Source organism: Bufo bufo, chromosome 5 (assembly GCF_905171765.1).
Source record: "Bufo bufo chromosome 5, aBufBuf1.1, whole genome shotgun sequence".
Lineage (NCBI taxonomy): Eukaryota > Metazoa > Chordata > Amphibia > Anura > Bufonidae > Bufo > Bufo bufo.
The window spans coordinates 466142878-466164203 of record NC_053393.1 but is presented as its reverse complement, the minus strand read 5'-3'; the positions used below and the strand labels follow the sequence as shown (position 1 = coordinate 466164203).

Here is a 21326-nt window from a genome sequence, read left to right as displayed (position 1 = left end):
TATGCACATTTGGCATCCGTTTTAGCCATTTCCGTCTGAGATCCGTTATTTTAGACGGAAATAAAAAGTCTTGCATATAATAATGTATTTCTCTTACATAAAATCTGAAAATATAGAGAAACCATGTAACCGCTGTGATGTGTAGTTGGCTGTTTGTTTCACCAGTTTCTTCAATAAAAATAAATGGATTACAAAAATTTACAAATGAGATGTTCGGAGCACAGAGGACAGACGCTCGCCCCTTGAAACACCAAAGTCATTCTTTCCCCCAAATGACTGACAGGACCAGAGTCTGCTTATTGTTCTTGCCTGGCCCCGTAATCGTGCGCCTGCGGCGTGCTCCACAACTTCAGTATCTTATTCCTGCACAGGACACAAAACCTGTATTGAGGTTGTGCCAAAGTTCTGACACACGGCAAAGGAGAAGCTTTACAGGGCCAGGCGAGAGCAGGATACAGAGGCCTGGCCCTGACAATCAACCGGGCGAAGGAGGGGCTTACTGAGAAGTGGGAGGGAACTTTGGTGCCCCGAGAGGCACCGCCTACAGTATACTTAATAACATACAGAAAAATCTTACCTGCTATTTGCACCGAGCCATCGTCACCCAAGAGTATGTTACCAGCTTTAACATCCCTACAGGCAAATAGAAACATAAAGTACATCAGATACAATGGTGACGTCCTGTAGTATTCTTAAAGGGATTCCACCACGTAGAACAAACGGTCTGATCTGAGAGCAGCACATTGTAGCCCAGGAGGAGCTGAACAAACTAATTATTATTAAAGCGCCATTCATTCCACAGTGCTGTAGATATGAGAAGAGGTGCACATACATAATACAGACAATTGCACTAATCATAAACAAGACGAGTTACAGACTGGTACAGAAGGAGAGAGGGCCCTGCCCCTGAGGGCTTACAATCTACATGGTATGGGAGAAGGACACAGTATATGCGGGTGAAGTTGGTCATGGTCATGTCCCCCTTTACCTGCATGCTACCATTGAAACGTTGAGAAAACTCAATATTCAAAAAAATCCATCTAGTGTAAAGGGGACGACCTCACGTAGTGGGTGTGACGCCCTGGGTCGAAAAACCGCGTGGTCGCTGTTAATAAAGTCAGAAGAAACAATGCTGTTGTAATTACTTTGTGTGGTCATACCCTTTAAACTAGACTGATTTTTTGAATACGAGAGTAGGAAGGGGTGGAGAGGTTCCAGCTGCAGCTTCTCTCTCGATTAAAGGGGTTGTTCTCATAAAGACAACTCATCTTCAAAAAAGAAGTCAACCGATCCCCGCCGATCCAGCGTCTTATACCTTTCAGCATTTACCACATACTGATCTGGTAGGGGATACTTTACTATGTAAAAAAATATATAATCAAAAGATTGTATGTGCTTTCCACGCTCCCGCACTAATACCTGTGAACACTTAATAGGGTAATTACTCCAGTTTCTGAAGAAACTTTCTCACACCCATACTTCCCAGCGAAGCCACAGCTCAGGCGTGTCACACACAATACACTGGAACTGAAGATGAAGGTACGGGTTACACCGGATACATGGCTCACGTTACTAGTGAGAGTAAATTTAGTCAGAAGAGACTGCACAAAGCAGGCAAAGTAAAGCTAGAGGGTGACAGCAACCTGAAGGTGCAAGCATGTGACTATATTACACACAATAAAGCCTAATGTTACTGAAAGCCTGGACACTCACGCCTACGCAAAAGCAGATTTGACATTTGTGGAGATCAAGCAAAGTTATTATACCTGGTGGCCCCTGTCGTACCACTAAGGCTACTTTCACACTAGCGTTCGGGGCTCCGCTTGTGAGTTCCGGTTGAAGGGGGTTGAACGCATCCGTACTGCCCTAATGCATTCTGAGTGGACGCGGATCCGCTCAGAATGCATCAGTCTGGCTCCGTTCAGCCTCCGCTCCGCTCAGCAGGCGGACCCCTGCACGCAGCTTGCAGCGTTCGGGTGTCCGCCTGGCCGTGCGGAGGCAAACGGATCCGTCCAGACTTACAATGTAAGTCAATGGGGACGGATCCGTTTGAAGATGACACAATATGGCTCAATTTTCAAACGGATCCGTCCACATTTAACTACTTTCACACTTAGAATTTTTTCTAAACTATAATGCAGACGGATCCGTTCTGAACGGATCCAAACGTCTGCATTATAGGAGCGGATTCGTCTCTGCAGACACCAGACGGATCCTCTCTGAACGCAAGTGTGAAAGTAGCCCAAGGCTACTTTCACACTGGCGTTTTGGTTTCCATTTGCGAGATCCGTTCCGGGCTCTCACAAGCGGTCCAAAACAGATCAGTTTTGCCCTTAATACATTCTGAATGGATAAGGATCCGCTCAGAATGCATCAGTTTGCCTCCGTTCAGTCTTCATTCCGCTTTGGAGGCGGACACCAAAATGCTTCTTGCAGCGTTTTGGTGTCCGTCTGATGAAACTGAGCCAAACAGATCCGTCCTGACACACAATGTAAGTCACTGACACAATCTGGCACAATAGAAAACGGATCAAAACCTAATGATTTTCAATGGTGTTCAAGACAGATCCATTTTGGCTACGGATCCGTTCTGAACCGATGCGTTTGTGCAGATCCATGACGGATCCCCAAACGCGAGTGTGAAAGTGGCCTTAGCTTCAACCTGAAGCACAGCTTATATCTTCCCCATTCACACTGTCACACTATTAATAAGGTGACCCCTTATGTGCCTCCAACCACACACAGTATAATGCCCCCATACAGTACAAAGCTCCCTACATGTAGCCCTATACAATATAATGTTCACTGCATATGCTACAATACAGCATGATGCTCCCTACATGTGCTCCGATACAGCATGATGCTCCCTACATGTGCTCCGATACAGTATGATGCTCCCTACATGTGCTACAATACAGCATGATGCTCCCTACATGTGCTCCGATACAGCATGATGCTCCCTACATGTGCTCTGATACAGTATGATGCTCCCTACATGTGCTCCGATACAGTATGATGCTCCCTACATGTGCTCCGATACAGTATAATGCTCCCTACATGTGCTCCGATACAGCATGATGCTCCCTACATGTGCTCCGATACAGCATGATGCTCCCTACATGTGCTCCGATACAGTATAATGCTCCCATGTGCTCAGATACAGTATAATGCTTCCTACATGTGCTCCGATACAGCATGATGCTCCCTACATGTGCTCCGATACAGTATAATGCTCCCATGTGCTCCGATACAGTATAATGCTTCCATGTGCTCCGATACAGTATAATGCTTCCTACATGTGCTCCGATACAGCATGATGCTCCCTACATGTGCCCCGACACAGTATAATGCTCCCATACAGCATGATGCTCCCTACATGTGCTCCGATACAGCATAATGCTCCCTACATGTGCTCCGATACAGCATGATGCTCCCTACATGTGCTCCGATACAGTATAATGCTCCCTACATGTGCTTCGATACAGTATAAAGTTCCCTACATGTGCTCCGATACAGTATAATGTCTCCTCTACATGTGCTCCGATACAGTATAATGCTCCCTACATGTGGCCCCATACAGTATAATGCTCTGATACAGCATGATGATCCCTACATGTGCTCCGATACAGTATAATGCTCCCTACATGTGGCCCCATACAGTATAATGCTCTGATACAGCATGATGCTCCCTACATGTGCTCCGATACAGTATAAGGTCTCCTCTACATATGCCCCTGGTACTGCATAATGCTCCCCGTTGTGCCACCCACTGGTCGCAGAGTGATGGTGGAGCAGAGAGCTGCCCGCTTCACCCTTGTATTCAACTGTATCTGAGTCCTTAGGATGTGGATACAGTTGAAATAGGTGCCACTGCCAGGGTAGCAGGGAGCCCCCTGATCCCTGGGGCCCCATGCAAATGCATGGCTTGCATAGTGGCCAAAACCACCATTGCCCCCATCTTATGCTCTCAAGGTTATAGGAAGCTACAGAGGTATCGTGTTGCTACAAAAATGTGCCCATGCATCTACAGAATGCTCATCTGACTATTATTATTCCAAACTACCCCATATACACGTACACTTGGCTCAGCATGTCCAATTTTCCAATTGAAAATGGGGAATAATTTGCTCCCAGACCCCTCTGGTGGCTAATCTTGCTATTGGGTAACTTCATGCCACTCCGGGCGCAGGAATTCAATGGAATGGAATGGCTGCATACATGTGGAGATGCCGATTTAAGAAAACATTGGAGTAGTCTCTTAATTTTTTACAGAGCTGTATTTGGGGTTTTAATGACACATGCATTTAGTCTTATGGCACTAGATCTACACAGTTGAGTCACATTATTATGACCACTAATATCCAGAGTAACCGCCATGGACAGCAGCTAGACCGGATGGAAATGACTCAAAGGTCCTGACAGGTTGTCACAGGTATCTGGAGCCATGCTGACTGCAGTGCATCCCACAACTCCTGGACGGTGCATGAGGGGAGGATCCACTGAGTGAACATGACCATCAAGGTGGTTCCACAGATGCTTAATTGGGTTCAAGTCCGTCAAATTATGGGGCCAGGGTAGTACTTGGAAGTCTTGGTCATGCTCTTCCAACCAATGTTGGACATTTCTAGCTGTGTAACATGTCACATTGTCTTGCTGGAAGATGCCATCCGCCCCAGGGAGGACAAACAGCATGTATGGGTGTACATGATCTGCAATGATGGATTCATGTACCCTAATCAGTTGCCAGTGCCTCCCACATGGATGAGTGGCCCATAGAATGCCAGGAGAACATTCCCTTGTTTTCTTCCAGCAAAGCTTGAAGGGTGTTTGTTCTCTTACGTTTCTCGCCTGACATGCCAACGTCCATTCTCTCAATGAGGCAGAAAACGGAATTCATTGCAAAAGGCAAAACTTTGCCAATCAGTAGAGGTCCAAGTCTGATACTGCTGCGAAAATGTAAGCCTTTTCTGCCGATGTAGCTTAGCAAGCAGAGGTGCAGTGACCATCCGTCTCTTTCGGAGAACTATATGCAGTAAGGTTCGCTGCCACACATCTGGTAGCGAGCAGCTCCACTGTAGGGTGTCCTTCCACCCTTGGGTGCCTTCATAGCCGATATTCACCTCTCACATCAATAGCACGTGGTGCTCTGCAGTTTCCATGTGGCTTATTCACAGTGGCGCCATTTATCCACTTGATAAATTCACCACAGCAGCATGCGAACAGTTTACAAACCACTCCGCTTCAGAAATACTGCCATCCTTGGCCCAAAAGCCAATAATCATCCCTTTTTGCCACTCTGATAAATCTCCCCTTTTACCCATAACAGCAATGAGGGAATATCGTACACCTTATATACCCACCAAGCCAGCTCATGAAGAGTGACCTCCTTTATGAGCTACACGCTACCGACATCGAAAGTAGAAAGTGGTCATAATAATGTGACGCGAACATGTATCCATTTCCCTACTTTTATGAAATGTTGGGGGTCATTGTAGGCAGTGGGGGCATCCACATACTATGATCATGATTGTGCTCGCAGCAATATTCCTTATACAAAAGTCATTTGTTTTCATCAGAAAAGTACAACTGAACAACTAATCTATGGAAGACGACACAATCTGTAATTACCACCCACGTTTTATGCTATATATGAGCAAGTTTATTTTATTTTTATTTATTTTTTGTGAAAATTAAGTGCATGATTAGTACGTAGGCAACATTAGCATCAAGGGTGGATGCACATAACGATGACTAGAAAATTACAAGTCTTGGCTCCTTAAAAAAAAAAAAAAAGGACACACTTCACAATGGAGAGTAAGCTTGAAGACAAGGCGTGATTCTGCAAAATAGTCAGTTCTACCGAACAGATGGAGAACAACCTGTTCACTGCTGAGTGATATTATAGTACAAAGTCATAAAGGGAAAGAAAGTTCCGAAACACAAAAACCTGAGAACTAAGATAAACCTATAAATCCCTGAGAACAAAGAGAAACAAGGCATCGTCCTCAACCAGAAGTACAAGATTGGGGGAGCCAAACAATAGGTCTGATTCTAAAGGAGAATGAGAATCCTCCATTGGTGTAAAGGACTACAGTAGGTCGTAGCCACACAAGCAAACGCATCCTAAAAGATGAAAGTTCCTCTTGAAAGGGAGTTCCCAATTTTTCAACAACTATGAGGAGACCCACCCTGTAAATATTATACCTGATGGGTATCCTATATTATTCCCAATATGTACAGTAACATTTCTGTAAAGGTTTTTTTTGGTACTTAGATATTGTTGGCCTATCTTTAGGATAAGTCATCAGATCGGTGAGAGTCCTACACCGGCACCCCCAGTGGACACAGCCGGAAGCAAAAAACTCCATCCACTAAAAACCGTACTGGGGTACTGCAGCTCAGTTGACATTTTGGGAGCGGAGTTGCAGTACGCCAGTGTCTGAAATTACACAGGGGACAGAACCTTCCATCAGCCAAAGTTGTGACACCGACTCCTGCATTTGGTGACACTCTGACTCCAGCTCCAACTCCTTCATAAAGGGCTAATAATTTAGTAACATATTTACTGTAGTAGAATGACATCATATAGAAGAACATCAGACTTTTTCCCAAGATCATGTACGTAATCCAGGCTACTTAGGTTTCTTTCACACGAACGTTATTAGTTACGGCCGGAGCTCTCTAGATCCAGCACAGCCGTATGTTATCGCAATGCCCACCGGCCCTATTAACTATAAATGGAACCAGCTGAATCCTGGCATATCTGCCGGTTCTCCGACGGGTTACATTATACTCAATGGTGGTGGCGGGCATTGAGGTAACGTCTGGCAATGCCGGATCCAGACAGCCACGGCAGGCTGTTCTCTGCCTTCCGGGACTAATAGCGCTAGCGTAAAACTAGCCTTATATAGAACTTATACCATAGTTATTGGAATACAATATCAGAAATTCCTGACATTTTCAATATTCAATGCAATACACATTTAATAATCTGCAAAGCAATGTTATACATCTAATAATTGTAAGACATTTATGAATTTCTCTTTAGAAAAAGTTAGAAAAGCTCTATATGCATGTCCTGGAAAAGCAGAGAATCGTGTGAAAATCTACATTGGAATAAAAGAAATATGTAAAAAGTGCAGCTGCTATATTCAATGCTCGCCATGAAAGGGTTGCTCCGGTCCTGAGCACTGGCTCCCGGGTGTCTATCTTTTGGTCCAAGGCTTGTTCACGTCTCTGGCATAATCATCTGCTCTGCTGCAGCCTATGACTGGATTCAGTGGTGACAAGTCCACAAGAGACACATCACTGCTGAAGCCAATTATTGGCTGCAACAGAGCAGATGATCATGCCATTCTGTCTGGCAGTTCTAAGAGGACTGCAGGCATGCCCTGATCTTTAGGAGGCTTACTACCATGCCCATCACAGTTTCAGCCACTGTGGAGCAGCATATAGACACTGAGTATAAGGCACGGGAGAGAACACAGGAGAGGTGAGAACTGATTCTGATAAATAAGGGCTTTAGTTTTATAAAACATTTATGATTAACATTTATAAATTTATATAAAAAATAATAATAAATAATATAGATTAATTACACAATATTAATGAGAGATAATATTTTTATAAGCTGGAGTCGGTACATTTCTACTGCCTCCAAATCTGACTCTACGACTCCAACTCCACAGACCTGCAGAACTGGCAGCTGGCTGAAACGGTTGGTCGGTGACAGTGGCGTAACTACAACTGACTGGGCGCCACATCAAATTTTTGAACGAGCCCCCGTCCGCAGCAACGTCTTCGCAACCCCAACTGACATGCAACCCCCACTTTTTTAGCTAGTCAAGATCGTGCTCCCAGACAAGGCCCGGCAGCCGCTACGTCCATTTCCTACAGAGTCACTGTATATAATGCTGAGGGGGCCCTGACAATAAAATCTTTTAGTCTTCCTCCTGAGGGGGCTCCTTGAGGGTCTGGGCCCCAAAGCAGCCACTTCCCCCATAGCTACACCCCTGATTCGTGGGTGAACTGGGTATCAGACCTCCAACAATCTGATACTGACAACCTATCCCGAGGACAGAGCATCAATATCTAAGTACCAATAGAATAACAATGGAACATGGTTGCATTACATATTGCAGGTTTTACATATTTCAGGTTTTCGGAATGGATAGTATACCGCCTATGGGGTGCTGACAAAGAAAAGACTGATGCTTCTAGGTACCACATCATAAAAGTGGCCTAAATAACGGTACCTCCACCATACAAAGATACCAACCTGTGAATCTGCCCATTTTTATGTAGGTATTCAAGTCCCTCCAGAACTTCTTTGAGCATGGTGGCAATGCTAGCTTCATCCAATACCCCATTCTTGTGCTCTCCTTTTGCTATTATATGTTTGATAATGTCCAAGACGGAGCCTGTAAAGTCAGAAAATTCTGTTTTTCACAAATTTCAGAAGTTTCACATTTAATAGCGTTCATTGACGGAGAAGAACGCATTAACTTTGGAGACATGACGTGCAGTTAACACCAGCTTACCACTCAGCCCCAACTCTTATCCAATAGCACAATCGCCTCTTTTGTGTTTTCCGTTTATTTGCCCACCACCCAGTCCAATGGTCTAACCTTGTGCCCCCCAAGTGAAACACTACAGTGCCTTGTAAGTACAGTGAACCCACTGCTTAGGGATGTTCAGCCAACAATTATTCCATGTCAAGACCTTCTTGCTCCTATTTTTAGGGCTAAATTCACACTTGCGTTTTTGCCTGATCCGTCATGGGCACCATTGAAAGTCAATGGGGGACGGGACCGTTTTCTATTGTGTCCGAGAAAATGGATCCGTCCCCATTGACTTGCATTGTTGGTCATGCCGGATTCGTTTTGATCTGCATCCCATGACGGAAAGAAAACCGCAGCATGCTGTGTTTTGCTCTCCGGTATGGGAATGCAACCAAACGGAACGGAATGCACTGAGATGACGAATCTCAATACCGGAAAATAAAGACGCCGTTGTGAAAGTAGCCTAACTCGGGCCATGTTGATAGTTCCTAAGGGAGTATTCACACGTGCCAGCTTTGTGGCAAAAAAATAAAATACACCCAAATTATTTTACATGTTTTAGCAACTAGCTCTGTAAATGAAATTGACAAGTAAAGCACCAGCTTTGCTGTTAGTTAGACATCCTAGATATCATAGCAGACCTCGAGGGTCTTTTAATCACATAGGCTCTAATTATATCCAGTACACTCAATCTAATTTCTGGTTACACAATATTTTCTTAAAATTACATAGGAGCACATGGGGAAAAATAGCCATGTCATTAAAGGGGTAGTCTTGCATTTTAAAATACTTTAAATGGTGTAAAATAATAAAATAACTAATACCTCCACAACCCCCCTCTCCTTCGGTTTCAACACCTCCTGGTTCCTTTCGACACAGGAAATAAAACAACCCAGCCAATCACTGGCCACAGCAGTGACCCACCTTACTGGTAGTCACATTGCCTAATGAGGGGGTCTGGTGGGAAACCCAAGAAGTAATGGGAGATTGGTAAAGTGGGTATGATGGATTTTATTATTTTACCGAACTCTGAGCTTTTCTTAATTCTATAGGAAAAAGGTTGTCATGTAAAAGAAACAGAGGGAGAAATTGTATCATCTGCACAAGCTGAACGCATTCAGCGCCTGTGCAGAAGAGGTAGCAACCAGCAAAGCAAGGTATATCCTGTGACTGCCGCCATCATAAGAGTTATGGACATGGAGACTGTAGCGGGTGATGGTAGGGAGGCTCGTTCCCCGCCATCCCCCATGCCACCCCCGGATGTTTTCATTCGCGGGACGAGGAGATGCAGCGGCAGTTGTGCCAGCATCAGAAGCGACGCGGGTGTCGGGGAGAGAGGTAAGTACAACCTCTGTGAGGGGCCCAGGCATTACAGATCTTCGATAACCCATTTAATCATGGGATAACCCCCTTAAATCTTTTTAAAAACTTCACTAGGAACTGGCCCACCTTTTCACCGACAGAAATGATCATTTGAAGAGAATTGGTTTAATACAGTTAAGCAGTAAAGGTGGGGAAGTCCAGCTCAGCATTTTATACTCAGAGGCACGCTCTATAATGTGTAACCCAAAACAGAAAATAAACCAATATTAACAGGAACAAAAGTATCCTTAGTCAGGCCTGGCGGGATAAACAACCTTCCTACACCGGCTGCCTCGGGCCATAGAGCACTACAGAGGTGGAAGAAGGATACACAAAGACTGCAGTGTCCTTCATTAAATTAATGTATATTACTTAAAGAGGACCTTTCAACGCTCCTGACATGTCTGTGTTAATAGCTACATGCATTCCCCACATACTAACAATTCTGGAATATCTTTTCTGATGGCTCTATGTTGTGTTATTCCTTTATTATTTGCACTAGAAGTTATGAATTAATTGCTATTAGTCTTCAGTAAGAGTACAGAGGGGAGGTAACCAGTTGGTGGGTGTGCCTGCACAGTCTGAAAATGGCAGCACTGATTGGATAGAGTCAGTCTGTGCAGGTACACCCCCATCCAAATGGTTACTTCCACCACCCCCTCCAACTAGTTACCTCCCCCCAAATCCTGACCTAGGCCTCTCAGCCAGTTAAGCCAGTACTATCTGCTGTGCACTGATTAGGGGGAAATCACCCCAAAACAGCTGTCTGCAGATGAGATGCTGGCTTAGTTATTATCCAAGTCATGTCTCAAGGCCTAATTAAAAGGGTTGAACATTGACTTCTAGGACACCTGCCTTACATCTGGTGGCATTAGGGGCAAAGCTTGCCAAGAACTGATTTGCATACCCTCTTCCCACTGTTCAGGCTTATTAACCCTGATTAGCAGACGATACAGAAACCATAACGGGGTAACTGACCACAGGGACCAATAGCTACATCTTAAGACTCTGCTCCCATTAAAGGAGTTGTCCAGCGGACAAAATAAATAAATAAATACATTTTTAATGTACTTACTAATATACTTAAATAATAAATTGAGTGTCCACTAGGGACTGGCTTAATTACTGAAAGGAGCCTTAGGGCCAACCCAACCCCTTGCGGTCATGGGACTAGACTTGTCTCTTACTGTGTATGAGCAATGTAAAGTAATGGAGGAAGTGCATGATGGGATTTGTAGTTGTTCAGCACACAATGGAAAAACGAATCCCTGCCTCATAAGTGGAAGAAGAGCTAGTCCACTGAGGTTCCATGAGCAAGAGATAAACCAGTTCTGGCAAATAAAATTATAGGCACCAATAAGGGATTCTGTTTAAAAGTATTTTGTGGAATATATTTTTGGGTGTCTGACAACCCCATTAATGTAATAGTTGCCATTTATAACAAGCCATGCCATAAACGGTTACTGATGGAACCCATTGGCTTATACATGTACAGTAGCTATGACATTGCCTCTGATCAGTGGGGGTCTGACACCCAGCACCCCGGCCGATCAGCTGTTTGAAGAGCCCACGGTGCCCCAGCCCCCTCAGAGCATCCCTAGATTCCTAGTACAGCACCATATGCTGTATAGCGGTTGTACTTGGTATTCATTTAAATCGAACTGAGCTGCACTTATGAACATCACATGACTGGCGTACAAAGAGACCGTGGCGCTCACAGGGGCACCACAGCTGATCAGTGGCGGTGCCAGGAGTCGGACCCCCAACTTTCACATACTGATGACTTATCCTGAATATAGGTCCTCAGTATTCAACTACCAGGAGACACTTACCTCCACTCATCAGCTTCATTACTAGCCAGAGCTCATCCTTAACCACAAACGAGGTATAGTAAGACACAATGTTGGGATGGTGACACTGACTCATTGCCTGGATTTCTTTCTGAAACAAGAAAAAAAAAAAAGGAAAAATCAGGCAAGGCCATTACCTTAAAGAGAATCTGTCAGCATGGTCAACCCTTTTAAACCCGGTATATTGTTGTTTGGGTTGATCATGCTGGGTAAGGCTACTTTCACACTTGCGTTAGGAGCTGATCCGTCTGGTGTCTGCACAGACGGATCCGCTCCTATAATGCAAACGCTTGCATCCGTTCAGAACCGATCCGTCTGCATAACTGTTTATTTCAGATCCGATTTTTCACTTCGGAAAACTCAGATCCGACAGTATATTCTAAACACAGAAGCGTTCCCATGGTGATGGGGACGCTTCAAGTTAGAATATACTGAGAGCTGTGTACATGAGTGCCCCCTGCTGCCTGGCAGATGCTGCCAGGCAGCAGGGGGCAGACCCCCCCCCCCCCCCCCCTCCTGTATTTAACTTATTGGTGGCCAGTGCGGCCCCCCCTCCCTCCCTAGTATTAATTGTAACCAGTGCGGCCCCCCTCCCTCTATATTCATCGGTGGCCAGTGCGGATTCCCAGTATTAAATATGACCAGTGCGGCCTCCCCCTCCCTCCCAGTATTAAATATGACCAGTGCGGCCTCCCCCTCCCTCTATATTTATTGGTGGCCAGTGCGGATTCCAAGTATTGTGACCAGTGCGGCCTCCCCTCTTCCCCCCCCCCCCCCCAATTAAAATCACACCCCCCCCATCATTGGTGGCAGTGGAGAGTACCGATCGGAGTCCCAGTTTAAATCGCTGGGGCTCCGATCGGTTACCATGGCAGCCAAGACGCTATTGCAGTCTTGGCTGCCATGGTTACTTAGCAATAAATAGAAGCATTATACTTACCTGAAGAGCTGCGATGTCTGTGTCCGGCCGGGAGCTCCTCCTACTGGTAAGTGACAGGTCTGTGCTATAGGCAATGCGCCGCACAGACCTTTCACTTACCAGTAGGAGGAGCTCCCGGCCGGACACAGACATCGCAGCTCTTCAGGTAAGTATAATGCTTCTATTTATTGCTAAGTAACCATGGCAGCCAAGACTGCAATAGCGTCTTGGCTGCCATGGTAACCGATCGGAGCCCCAGCGATTTAAACTGGGACTCCGATCGGTACTCTCCGCTGCCACCAATGATGGGGGGGGTTATTTTAATTAGGGCGGGGGGGAAGAGGGGAGGCCGCACTGGTCACAATACTTGGAATCCGCACTGGCCACCAATAAATATAGAGGGAGGGGGAGGCCGCACTGGTCATATTTAATACTGGGGAGGGAGGGAGGGGGAGGCCGCACTGGTCATATTTAATACTGGGAATCCGCACTGGCCACCGATGAATATAGAGGGAGGGGGGCCGCACTGGTTACAATTAATACTGGGGAGGGAGGGGGGGCCGCACTGGCCACCAATAAGTTAAATACAGGGGGGGGGGGTCTGCCCCCTGCTGCCTGGCAGCATCTGCCAGGCAGCAGGGGGCAGTCATGTACACAGTTCTCAGTATATTCTAACTTGAAGCGTCCCCATCACCATGGGAACGCCTCTGTGTTAGAATATACTGTCGGATCCGAGTTTCACGATGTAACTCAAATCCGATGGTATATTCTAACATAGAGGCGTTCCCATGGTGATGGGGACGCTTCAAGTTAAAATATACCATCGGATTGGAGAAAACTCCGATCTGATGGTATATTAATAGGGACTCCTGACTTTACATTGAAAGTCAATGGGGGACGGATCCGTTTGAAATTGCACCATATTGTGTCAACGTCAAACGGATCCGTCCCCATTGACTTGCATTGTAAGTCTGGACGGATCCGTTTGGCTCCGCACGGCCAGGCGGACACGAAAACGCTGCAAGCTGTGTTCGGGTGTCCGCCTGCTGAGCGGAGCGAAGGCCAAACGGTGCCAAACTGATGCATTCTGAGCGGATCCGCATCCACTCAGAATGCATTGGGGCTGTACAGATCCGTTCGGGGCCGCTTGTGAGAGCCTTCAAACGGTACTCACAAGCAGAGCCCCGAACGCTAGTGTGAAAGTAGCCTAAAACTATATATCTTTCTCTATAGGGTTAATAGTTGCCAAGATATATTAATTTTTATATTCATGTAAATTATCTATTTGGAGCACCAGGGGGCTGGCCACAGAGCTAGGAGAACCGCTAGTGAAAGTCCCCAGTGCTCTCTGTACTTCCCCATTCTATCTTGTCTTGCCCTATAATCCCGCTCCAGCACTGAGGCTCAGTGACTCAATGCCTGTGCATAGGATCTGCTCGGAGAGCAGTGCTCATCAGATCGACTGCGCAAACATCAAGTCCCTGAGCTGACTCTATCCTTATGCAATGGATCTTAAGAAGCTTTCCAAGGTCAGGAAGCTGCATCTGTTTCACTGCGCAAGTGTCGCGTCACTGAGTTTTGTGCTGACATGAGAACACGGGACTGGATGAGATGTAAGATTCTGGGTCCTGCTCCCCTTTTTCTAAAATTCGTGTCTCCACCTATCCCCTGATTGAACTTGGTGGATGACTTATGCCTTTTTTAACTGTATTAACTATGTAACTATGTCTTGTCCTGTCACTCAAAGGAAGGGAAGGTGTACAGAGAGCACAGAGGTGTGGCGCTAGTGGTGCTTGTCGTGCTATGGCCAGCCCCTTGGTGCTACGAATACCTAATTTACATAAATATAAAAGTTAATATATCTTGGCAACTATTAACACAATAGAGAAAATAAATATATTGTTTTACTCAGCATGATCAATCCTAGTTGAATAGGGTTGACCATGCTGAAAGATGGTTTTTAAATAAGCCAAAAAACTTTTCAAGTGTTCAATTATTATTCCATTGCACTTCTAGAGCCAAAGCGTCAGCATAACAGAAAAGCCATGTTGAACCTTATCACATTCAATTTGCGATATGACTTGTATAACGGCAAATAAAAATTAGATCACAGACTGATCAGCGGGCAGATAGCGGTTTTTGTTTTCTCTGTACTGCAATACAGACATTTATATGACACTAGACCAATACAAAATTATAAAATACAAGTCAAAGCTGCTAGGCGTTAATACAGACCGAAGACAAACTGCAGAATGCCATGAGGCTCTCACAGACCGTACATTGCTCATAATTAGCACGGATCTCACAAGCGGAACCCCGAACGCAAGTGTGAAAGTAGCCTTACGTTGAGTACAGCTCTGCAGCTGTGAACAGCATCTAAACTTTTATTTGTCCACCAAAGATGGGAGCACCAAAAGACCAAGGAGACGAGTTTTACGGACCCCTTTGAGGATAGGCTAGATCAGGGATCAGCAACCTTCGCACTCCAGGTGTGGTGAAACTACGACTCTCAGCATGCCCCCCTGCTTGGCTGTTCTCAGAACTCCCATAGAAGTGCTGGGAGTTGTAGTTTCAAAAACAGCTGGTGTGCCGGAGGTTGCTGACCCCTGGGCTAGATGCAGCCAACTCTATATCGCAGCACTTTCATCCTACTGCTGGGAGACAGACTGGAAATGATCTCCTCATGTAAACAGGGGATGTCCTGCCAACAATAGTGGACTCAAAACGGCCGCAGAAATCATGTGCCCGTTCATGTGGCCATTCGTTGACGAAATTATCTGCCTGTCTGAAGGTCCTTAAAGAGCACTCATAAGCAGGATCAAGCCTTTCAAACCAGGCATACTATTTGGTGGGGTCAATCCTGCTGATTAAAATGACATCCATATTGTAAAAATCGGTTGTGGCATTCAAGTAAAAAAATAAGACTATTATTCCCACAGTGCGTGGAGGGGTGTGGCCAGTACTGGAAAGCGGAGTAGGCCCCGCCCCTCGGTGGACTGCAGAGCTCATTTGTATAAAGAATAAAAGTACTTTTTCCTCAGGAAAGCCGCTATCAAGTTTCACAACACAGGTGTCATTTTCATTGGCAGGATCAACCCCATCAGGCAATATGCCTGGTTTTATAGGGTTCACCCTCTTGACAGGTACCCTTTAAATGAGCGCCAATTGACCTGCTATATCGGTGTTCTTTACCAGCTTTAAATCTGCCAGTGTAAAAGGACCCTTATACAGCATGTCAAGGATGCAGCTCTTCCAACTTCTATTCAAGTTGCCTTTTTCTTTCTGCTCTCCAATGCTAGTCTCTTACCGTAAGCACCGCTCTGTTAGAAGAGACCATGTCAGTTGGTATATCATATGCAAAAACCTCATGTATAGATTACACATATTACAAATCTTTCCTCTACTAGTGTAGCAGGGCAGATATTTTGTAGACAGAACATGGCACATAATGCTTTTGTCACTGTGCCAGGACGGATCCGTTTGGCTCCGCATCGTCAGGCGGACAACAAAACGCTGCAGGCAGCCTCCAGAGCGGAATGGAGGCGGAACGGAGGCAAACTGATGCATTCTGAGCGGATCCTTTTCCATTCAGAATGCATTAAGGGCAAAACTGATCCGTTTTGGACCGCTTGTAAGAGCCCGGAATGGATCTCACAAACGGAAACCAAAACGCCAGTGTGAAAGTAGCCTAAATCTGATGATTTGTTAGAATAGGTAAAAGGTGCGAAATAATCTTAAATAGAATTTAGAGGGGTTGTCTCACTTCAGATGGCATATATCATGTAGGAAAAGTCAATACAAGACACTTTCTAATGTATTGTGATTGTCCATGTTGCCTCCTTTGCTGGCTGGATTCATTTTTACATCACATAATACACTGCTCGCTTCCCTGGTGACGACCACCCTGCAATCCAGTAGAGGTGGACGTGCTTGCACACTGTAGGAAAAAATGCCTGCCTATGCATGCTCCTGTGGTCCCAGCCACCAGAGAGCCCGGCGCTTTTTCCTATAGTGTGCAAGCACGACCACCACTGATGGATTGCAGAGTGGTCATAAACCCTGGATACGAGCAGTGTATAATGTGATGGAGAAATGAATCAAGCCAGGAAAGGAGGCAATATGGAGAATCACAATACAATAGTAAGTGCCTTGTATTAACTTTCTCTACATGATAACTGCCATTTGCTGAAGTGAGACAACTCAGTACCCTCTAAGTCCTAGTGGCAGTATTATTTTTGAGACATAACTGATCAGATAATTCCATTACTCTTCACCCATCACTAGAGGGATTAGTTATTTTCTGCTCAGCATTGCTGGATAATGCCAGGAAGCTGCCTGGCATGTGCAAAGCTTGTACAGATCAAACTACTCATTGGAGGAATTTTCCTAAAATAAGCAGCTGGCTTTCACCTGATATTAGGATACATGCAAAGTAAGCCTTTCCCCTGGCTGGCTCAAGCATTGTTAACCCCTGAGAAGACTGACTGATTCGCATGGCGATGATTTCTACTGTAATATTTTAAATGTAAACCCAAATCTCTAGACATACTGGATGGAGAAATAAATTTAAACTCAGTAATTATATGATGAGTGATGTACATGCCAATGTGCACAATTGGAGCCATTTTTATTTATCAATGGGTTTTAATTAAAAATCTGTTTTTCCTCTATAGCTTTCCATTTCAGTGCACCTGCAGACTACTGCATTCTGCTTTACAGTGAATCTGTCAGAGAGCTGCTCTGTTGGCTGGAGATGTAACCCTTATCTGTATTATCCTGACAGCTCATAAACACTCATTATAGCTAAATGTTTATCAGTTTGGTAAGAATTTAGCGCTAATGAGTGTTTGCTAATGAGTGTTTATGAGCTGTCAAGAGTTCAGAGATAAGCCAACAGGGCAGTTCTCTGATGGATTCACTGTAAAGCAGAATGCAATAGTCTGACAATGAGTGTTTATGGGCTGTCAAGAGTTCAGAGAAAAGCTAACAGAGCAGTCCAGTGCGGGATCACTCTCCGTGTGTGATCATGATCCTCCATTCTGGACACTGCTCTTCCTGCAGGAGCCCACGGAATTATAATGATTTATAATGCTATGTGCCTCTGCATGACCTTCTACAGGACCACACTGACATAAGCCTGTCACTATGATTCTACAGCAGTAAGGTCATGCAGAGGCATACAGCATCAGTGATGGCCAGTTCGCAGTGTTCGCCAGCGAACACATGCGGGCTGCCATCTTGACTCACACTTCCGGCGATGCACAGGTAAGCCCTTACCTGTGCCTCTGCCGGGAGCCGGTCTGAAACAAATGTAGTCACAGGGAGCAGGCAGTTCCGAGAACAGCCCGATGAAGGCCCCCGGCGGCTGTTCTCGAACTGTCTGCTCCCGGTGACCGCATTTGATTTCAGACCGGCTCGCGGCACAGGTAAGGGCTTACCCTGGGCATCGCCGGACTTGTGAGTTAAGATGGCAGCCCGCATGTGTTCGCTGGCGAACACTGCGAACTGGCCATCACTGTACAGCATTATAAATCAGTATAATACCGTGCACTCCTGCTCACACACGGAGAGGGATTCTCGCACTGGTAACGCTCGTGAAACAGCCCTTAAAGGGGTTCTGCAGTTTTTTTAAACTGATGAGCTATCCTCTGGAGAGATCATCAGCATATGATCGGAGGGGTCCGACACCACGGGCCCAGTGACGTCACGACTGGTATCACTGGCCTGGGCGTGGCTAAGCTCCATTCAAGTGAACAGAGCTTAGCCCCGCCCAGGCCATTGATACTAGTCGTGACGTCACTGGGCCCGCGGTAAACAGCAGGGAGGCCGCGGCGCTGGCTTCTCAAACAGCTGATCGGCGGGGGTCCCGGGTGTCGGACCCCTGTCGATCAGATGCTGATGATCTATCCAGAGGATAGCTCATCAGTTTAAAAAAACTGCGGAACCCCTTTAAGCAGATAGCACTGAAAGCTGTAGAGGAAAAACTGTTAAAAGTTTTTAACAAAGACCGAAAAAACTACTTTTAGCCCAAAATAAGTAAAATGCAATGCTAAACAAACTGTCCCCAAAGGTGTCCATAGCCTTCAAGTCACATCTTTACTTGCCTAATGTATACAATCCAGCTGCTATAGTGTTGGCACAAACAGAACCCTTTATTATTGGCCTTAGATCAAGAACGGGTTTCAGCCCATAACTGATGCCCTGCCACCAGTGAACCCTAGCGGTATGGGATGAACAGGGCAGGCTGCATACTGTTCCTCTCTTGTTCTTGTGAAGAATGTGGGAGCGGAAAAGCTGATGGTTTCCCTCAGAATGTGCCTTATGCTCTATAGCGAGTGACCATGCTCTGGACCTCCCCAGAGTGTAGAATGACCACTGCCAAGCACTTGCCAAAAATATTAATTTGGGAGGACCCACAAAATTACACCAAAAAATTAAAGGGGGGGGGGGGGGTTTCCAAGGGAATCATTTTATTTAAAAAGGGAATAAAATTAAAAAAAAAAGAATTATTACTTACCTCGATGTTCCCCTGCTGCTATCGTTCACTTACATTTTTTTTTTGTACATTGTTCATGAGTTACAGGAACGTTTCAGAGGAATATTTATAAAAAAAATAAATAAAAAAAAGCTTTGGAAGGGATTAAGAAAATACCACTGTGGGTCTGACACTGCACCAGCTCCCGCTGCTCTCCACTTCCTGCTCCCATCCTGACACACAGGACGTGGCTTGGATTGTCCGCTCAGCCAATCACTGGCTGGGGCGGGTCCCCTGCGTAGTCAGTGACTGGCTCAGCAGTACAAGCCCTCTCCTGTGTGTCCAGTCCAGGAGCAGGAAGTGGAGAGAGGCTGTGACCAGAGCAGTTAAAACAGCAATGGTGGAGATCGTTTTTTTAACCTTGAACCCACTCCACCCCCTTTTTTAAATACAATTATTCCCCTAGAAAACCCTTTTAGCACGGTGGCTCAGTGGTTAGCACTGGTGCCTTGCAGCACTGGGGTCCTAGGTTCGAATCCAACCAAGGACAACATCTGCATGGAGTTTGTATGTTCTCCAGTTTCCTCCCACACTCCAAAGAAATACCGATAGGGACCTTAGATTGTGAGCCCCATTGGGGACAGTGTGATGCTAATGTCTGTAAAGCGCTGTGGAATATAGTAGCGCTATATAAGTGCATAAAATAAATAAAGGCTGGCATGTGCACATAGGCAATCCGAAAAATCTTCTGCATGGAGCCTGTAGACACTCACAGAAAATAAACATAGCAAGACATTTCTCAGATGCTTTCATCTGCAGCGTTGGAGGTTGCTTTTTATGGAGGGAAGTGACAGGTTCTGTTTAAATATTAATCATCTCAGCACAGGTCTGGATCACATATCATAATGACATGTTTTCAGATTCAGTTCTTCAAAGGGAGTGTGTCACCTATTGAAGCAGGCACAATGACTAACAGGGCTAGATAAGTGGAAAGAAACGATCCATTGCTTCATTCTGGACCAAAAAATACTCTTAATCCATATGCAAATGAGCAGTTTAGTGCGTTGAGGGCAGACCCAAGACACACTGTGCCCCCTTGCTCCTCTGCCAGCCCCTCCCTGTCCTTGATTGACAGGACCAGTGGGGATGACTGCAGGAAACTGGTCCGGTCAATGAAGGAAAGGGAGGGGCTGACAGAGGAAACAGGATGGACAAGGGTGCAGAAAAGTGTACTGGGCCCAACCTTGGTGCACTTAAAGGGGTTGTTCGGGATCAGAGCTGAACCCGGACATACCCATATTTTCACCCAGGCAGCCCACCTGAAGTTAGCATCGGAGCATCTCATGCTCCGGTGTGCTCCCTTGCCCTGCGCTAGATCGCGCAGGGCAAGGGCTCTTTTGTTTCCAATAACACTGCCGGACGGGCGCTTCTGCCTGGCAGTGTGTTTGGTGACGTCACCGGCTCGGATGGGCGTGCTTTAGTGCTGCCCTAGCCGTTTTACTGGCTAGGGCAGCGCTAAAGCCCGCCCGTCAGTGCTGGTGACGTCACTAGGCTTCCTGGCAGCCCCATGGACAGCCCGGTTCGTCATCGGAACTCCGGAAAATGCCCTTGCCCTGCTCTCCGGTATGAGAACGCAACCAAACGGAACAGGATGCATTTTGGAGCATTCCGTTCTGTTCAGTTACATTTTATCTCCATTGACAATGATTGGGGACAAAACGGAAGCATTTTTTTCCGGTATTGAGACCCTATGACGGATCTCAATACCGGAAAATAGAAAAGCTAGTGTGAAAGTAGCCTTAGTGAGAAGTTGATCAACCTACCAGGTAACCTGCGCCTCTTGATTAAGGGAGGAAGCAAAAGCACAACGGAAGACGCCCACAAAACCACGTAAACCCCACAAACATACTGGTAGAGGTGAAATGGTGGCAGGTCTTAAGTTCCAGGTGTAAAATGCCATCTTGTACTCAGACCCAGCCTTTTTATTTCCGACTGTGCTCATATATCAGGAGATTTTCTGAATCAGTGAGGGTTATTGTGGTTCTCCAGAGTCATAAAGGCAGAAAAGTCCATCTGCAGCACCATAACCTGTGCATGAGGCGGCGAGGAGGTTAATCACAGCGCCGCAGTCCTCACACAATGAAAACGAGAAATCAGCT

General features: G+C 45.9%; 1 protein-coding gene across 1 annotated transcript in view; it reads right to left on the bottom strand.

The window, feature by feature from the left end:
- Nucleotides 1-21326, bottom strand: part of OXSR1 (oxidative stress responsive kinase 1) — a 142619-nt gene that overhangs the window by 57224 nt on the left and 64069 nt on the right. The window contains exons 3-5 of the mRNA XM_040433777.1: nt 11756-11864; nt 8279-8420; nt 578-633 (exon numbers count right to left, since the gene is read on the bottom strand). Of these exons, the coding sequence (XP_040289711.1) occupies nt 578-633; nt 8279-8420; nt 11756-11864 (307 nt within the window). The remainder of the gene's footprint in view (nt 1-577; nt 634-8278; nt 8421-11755; nt 11865-21326) is intronic.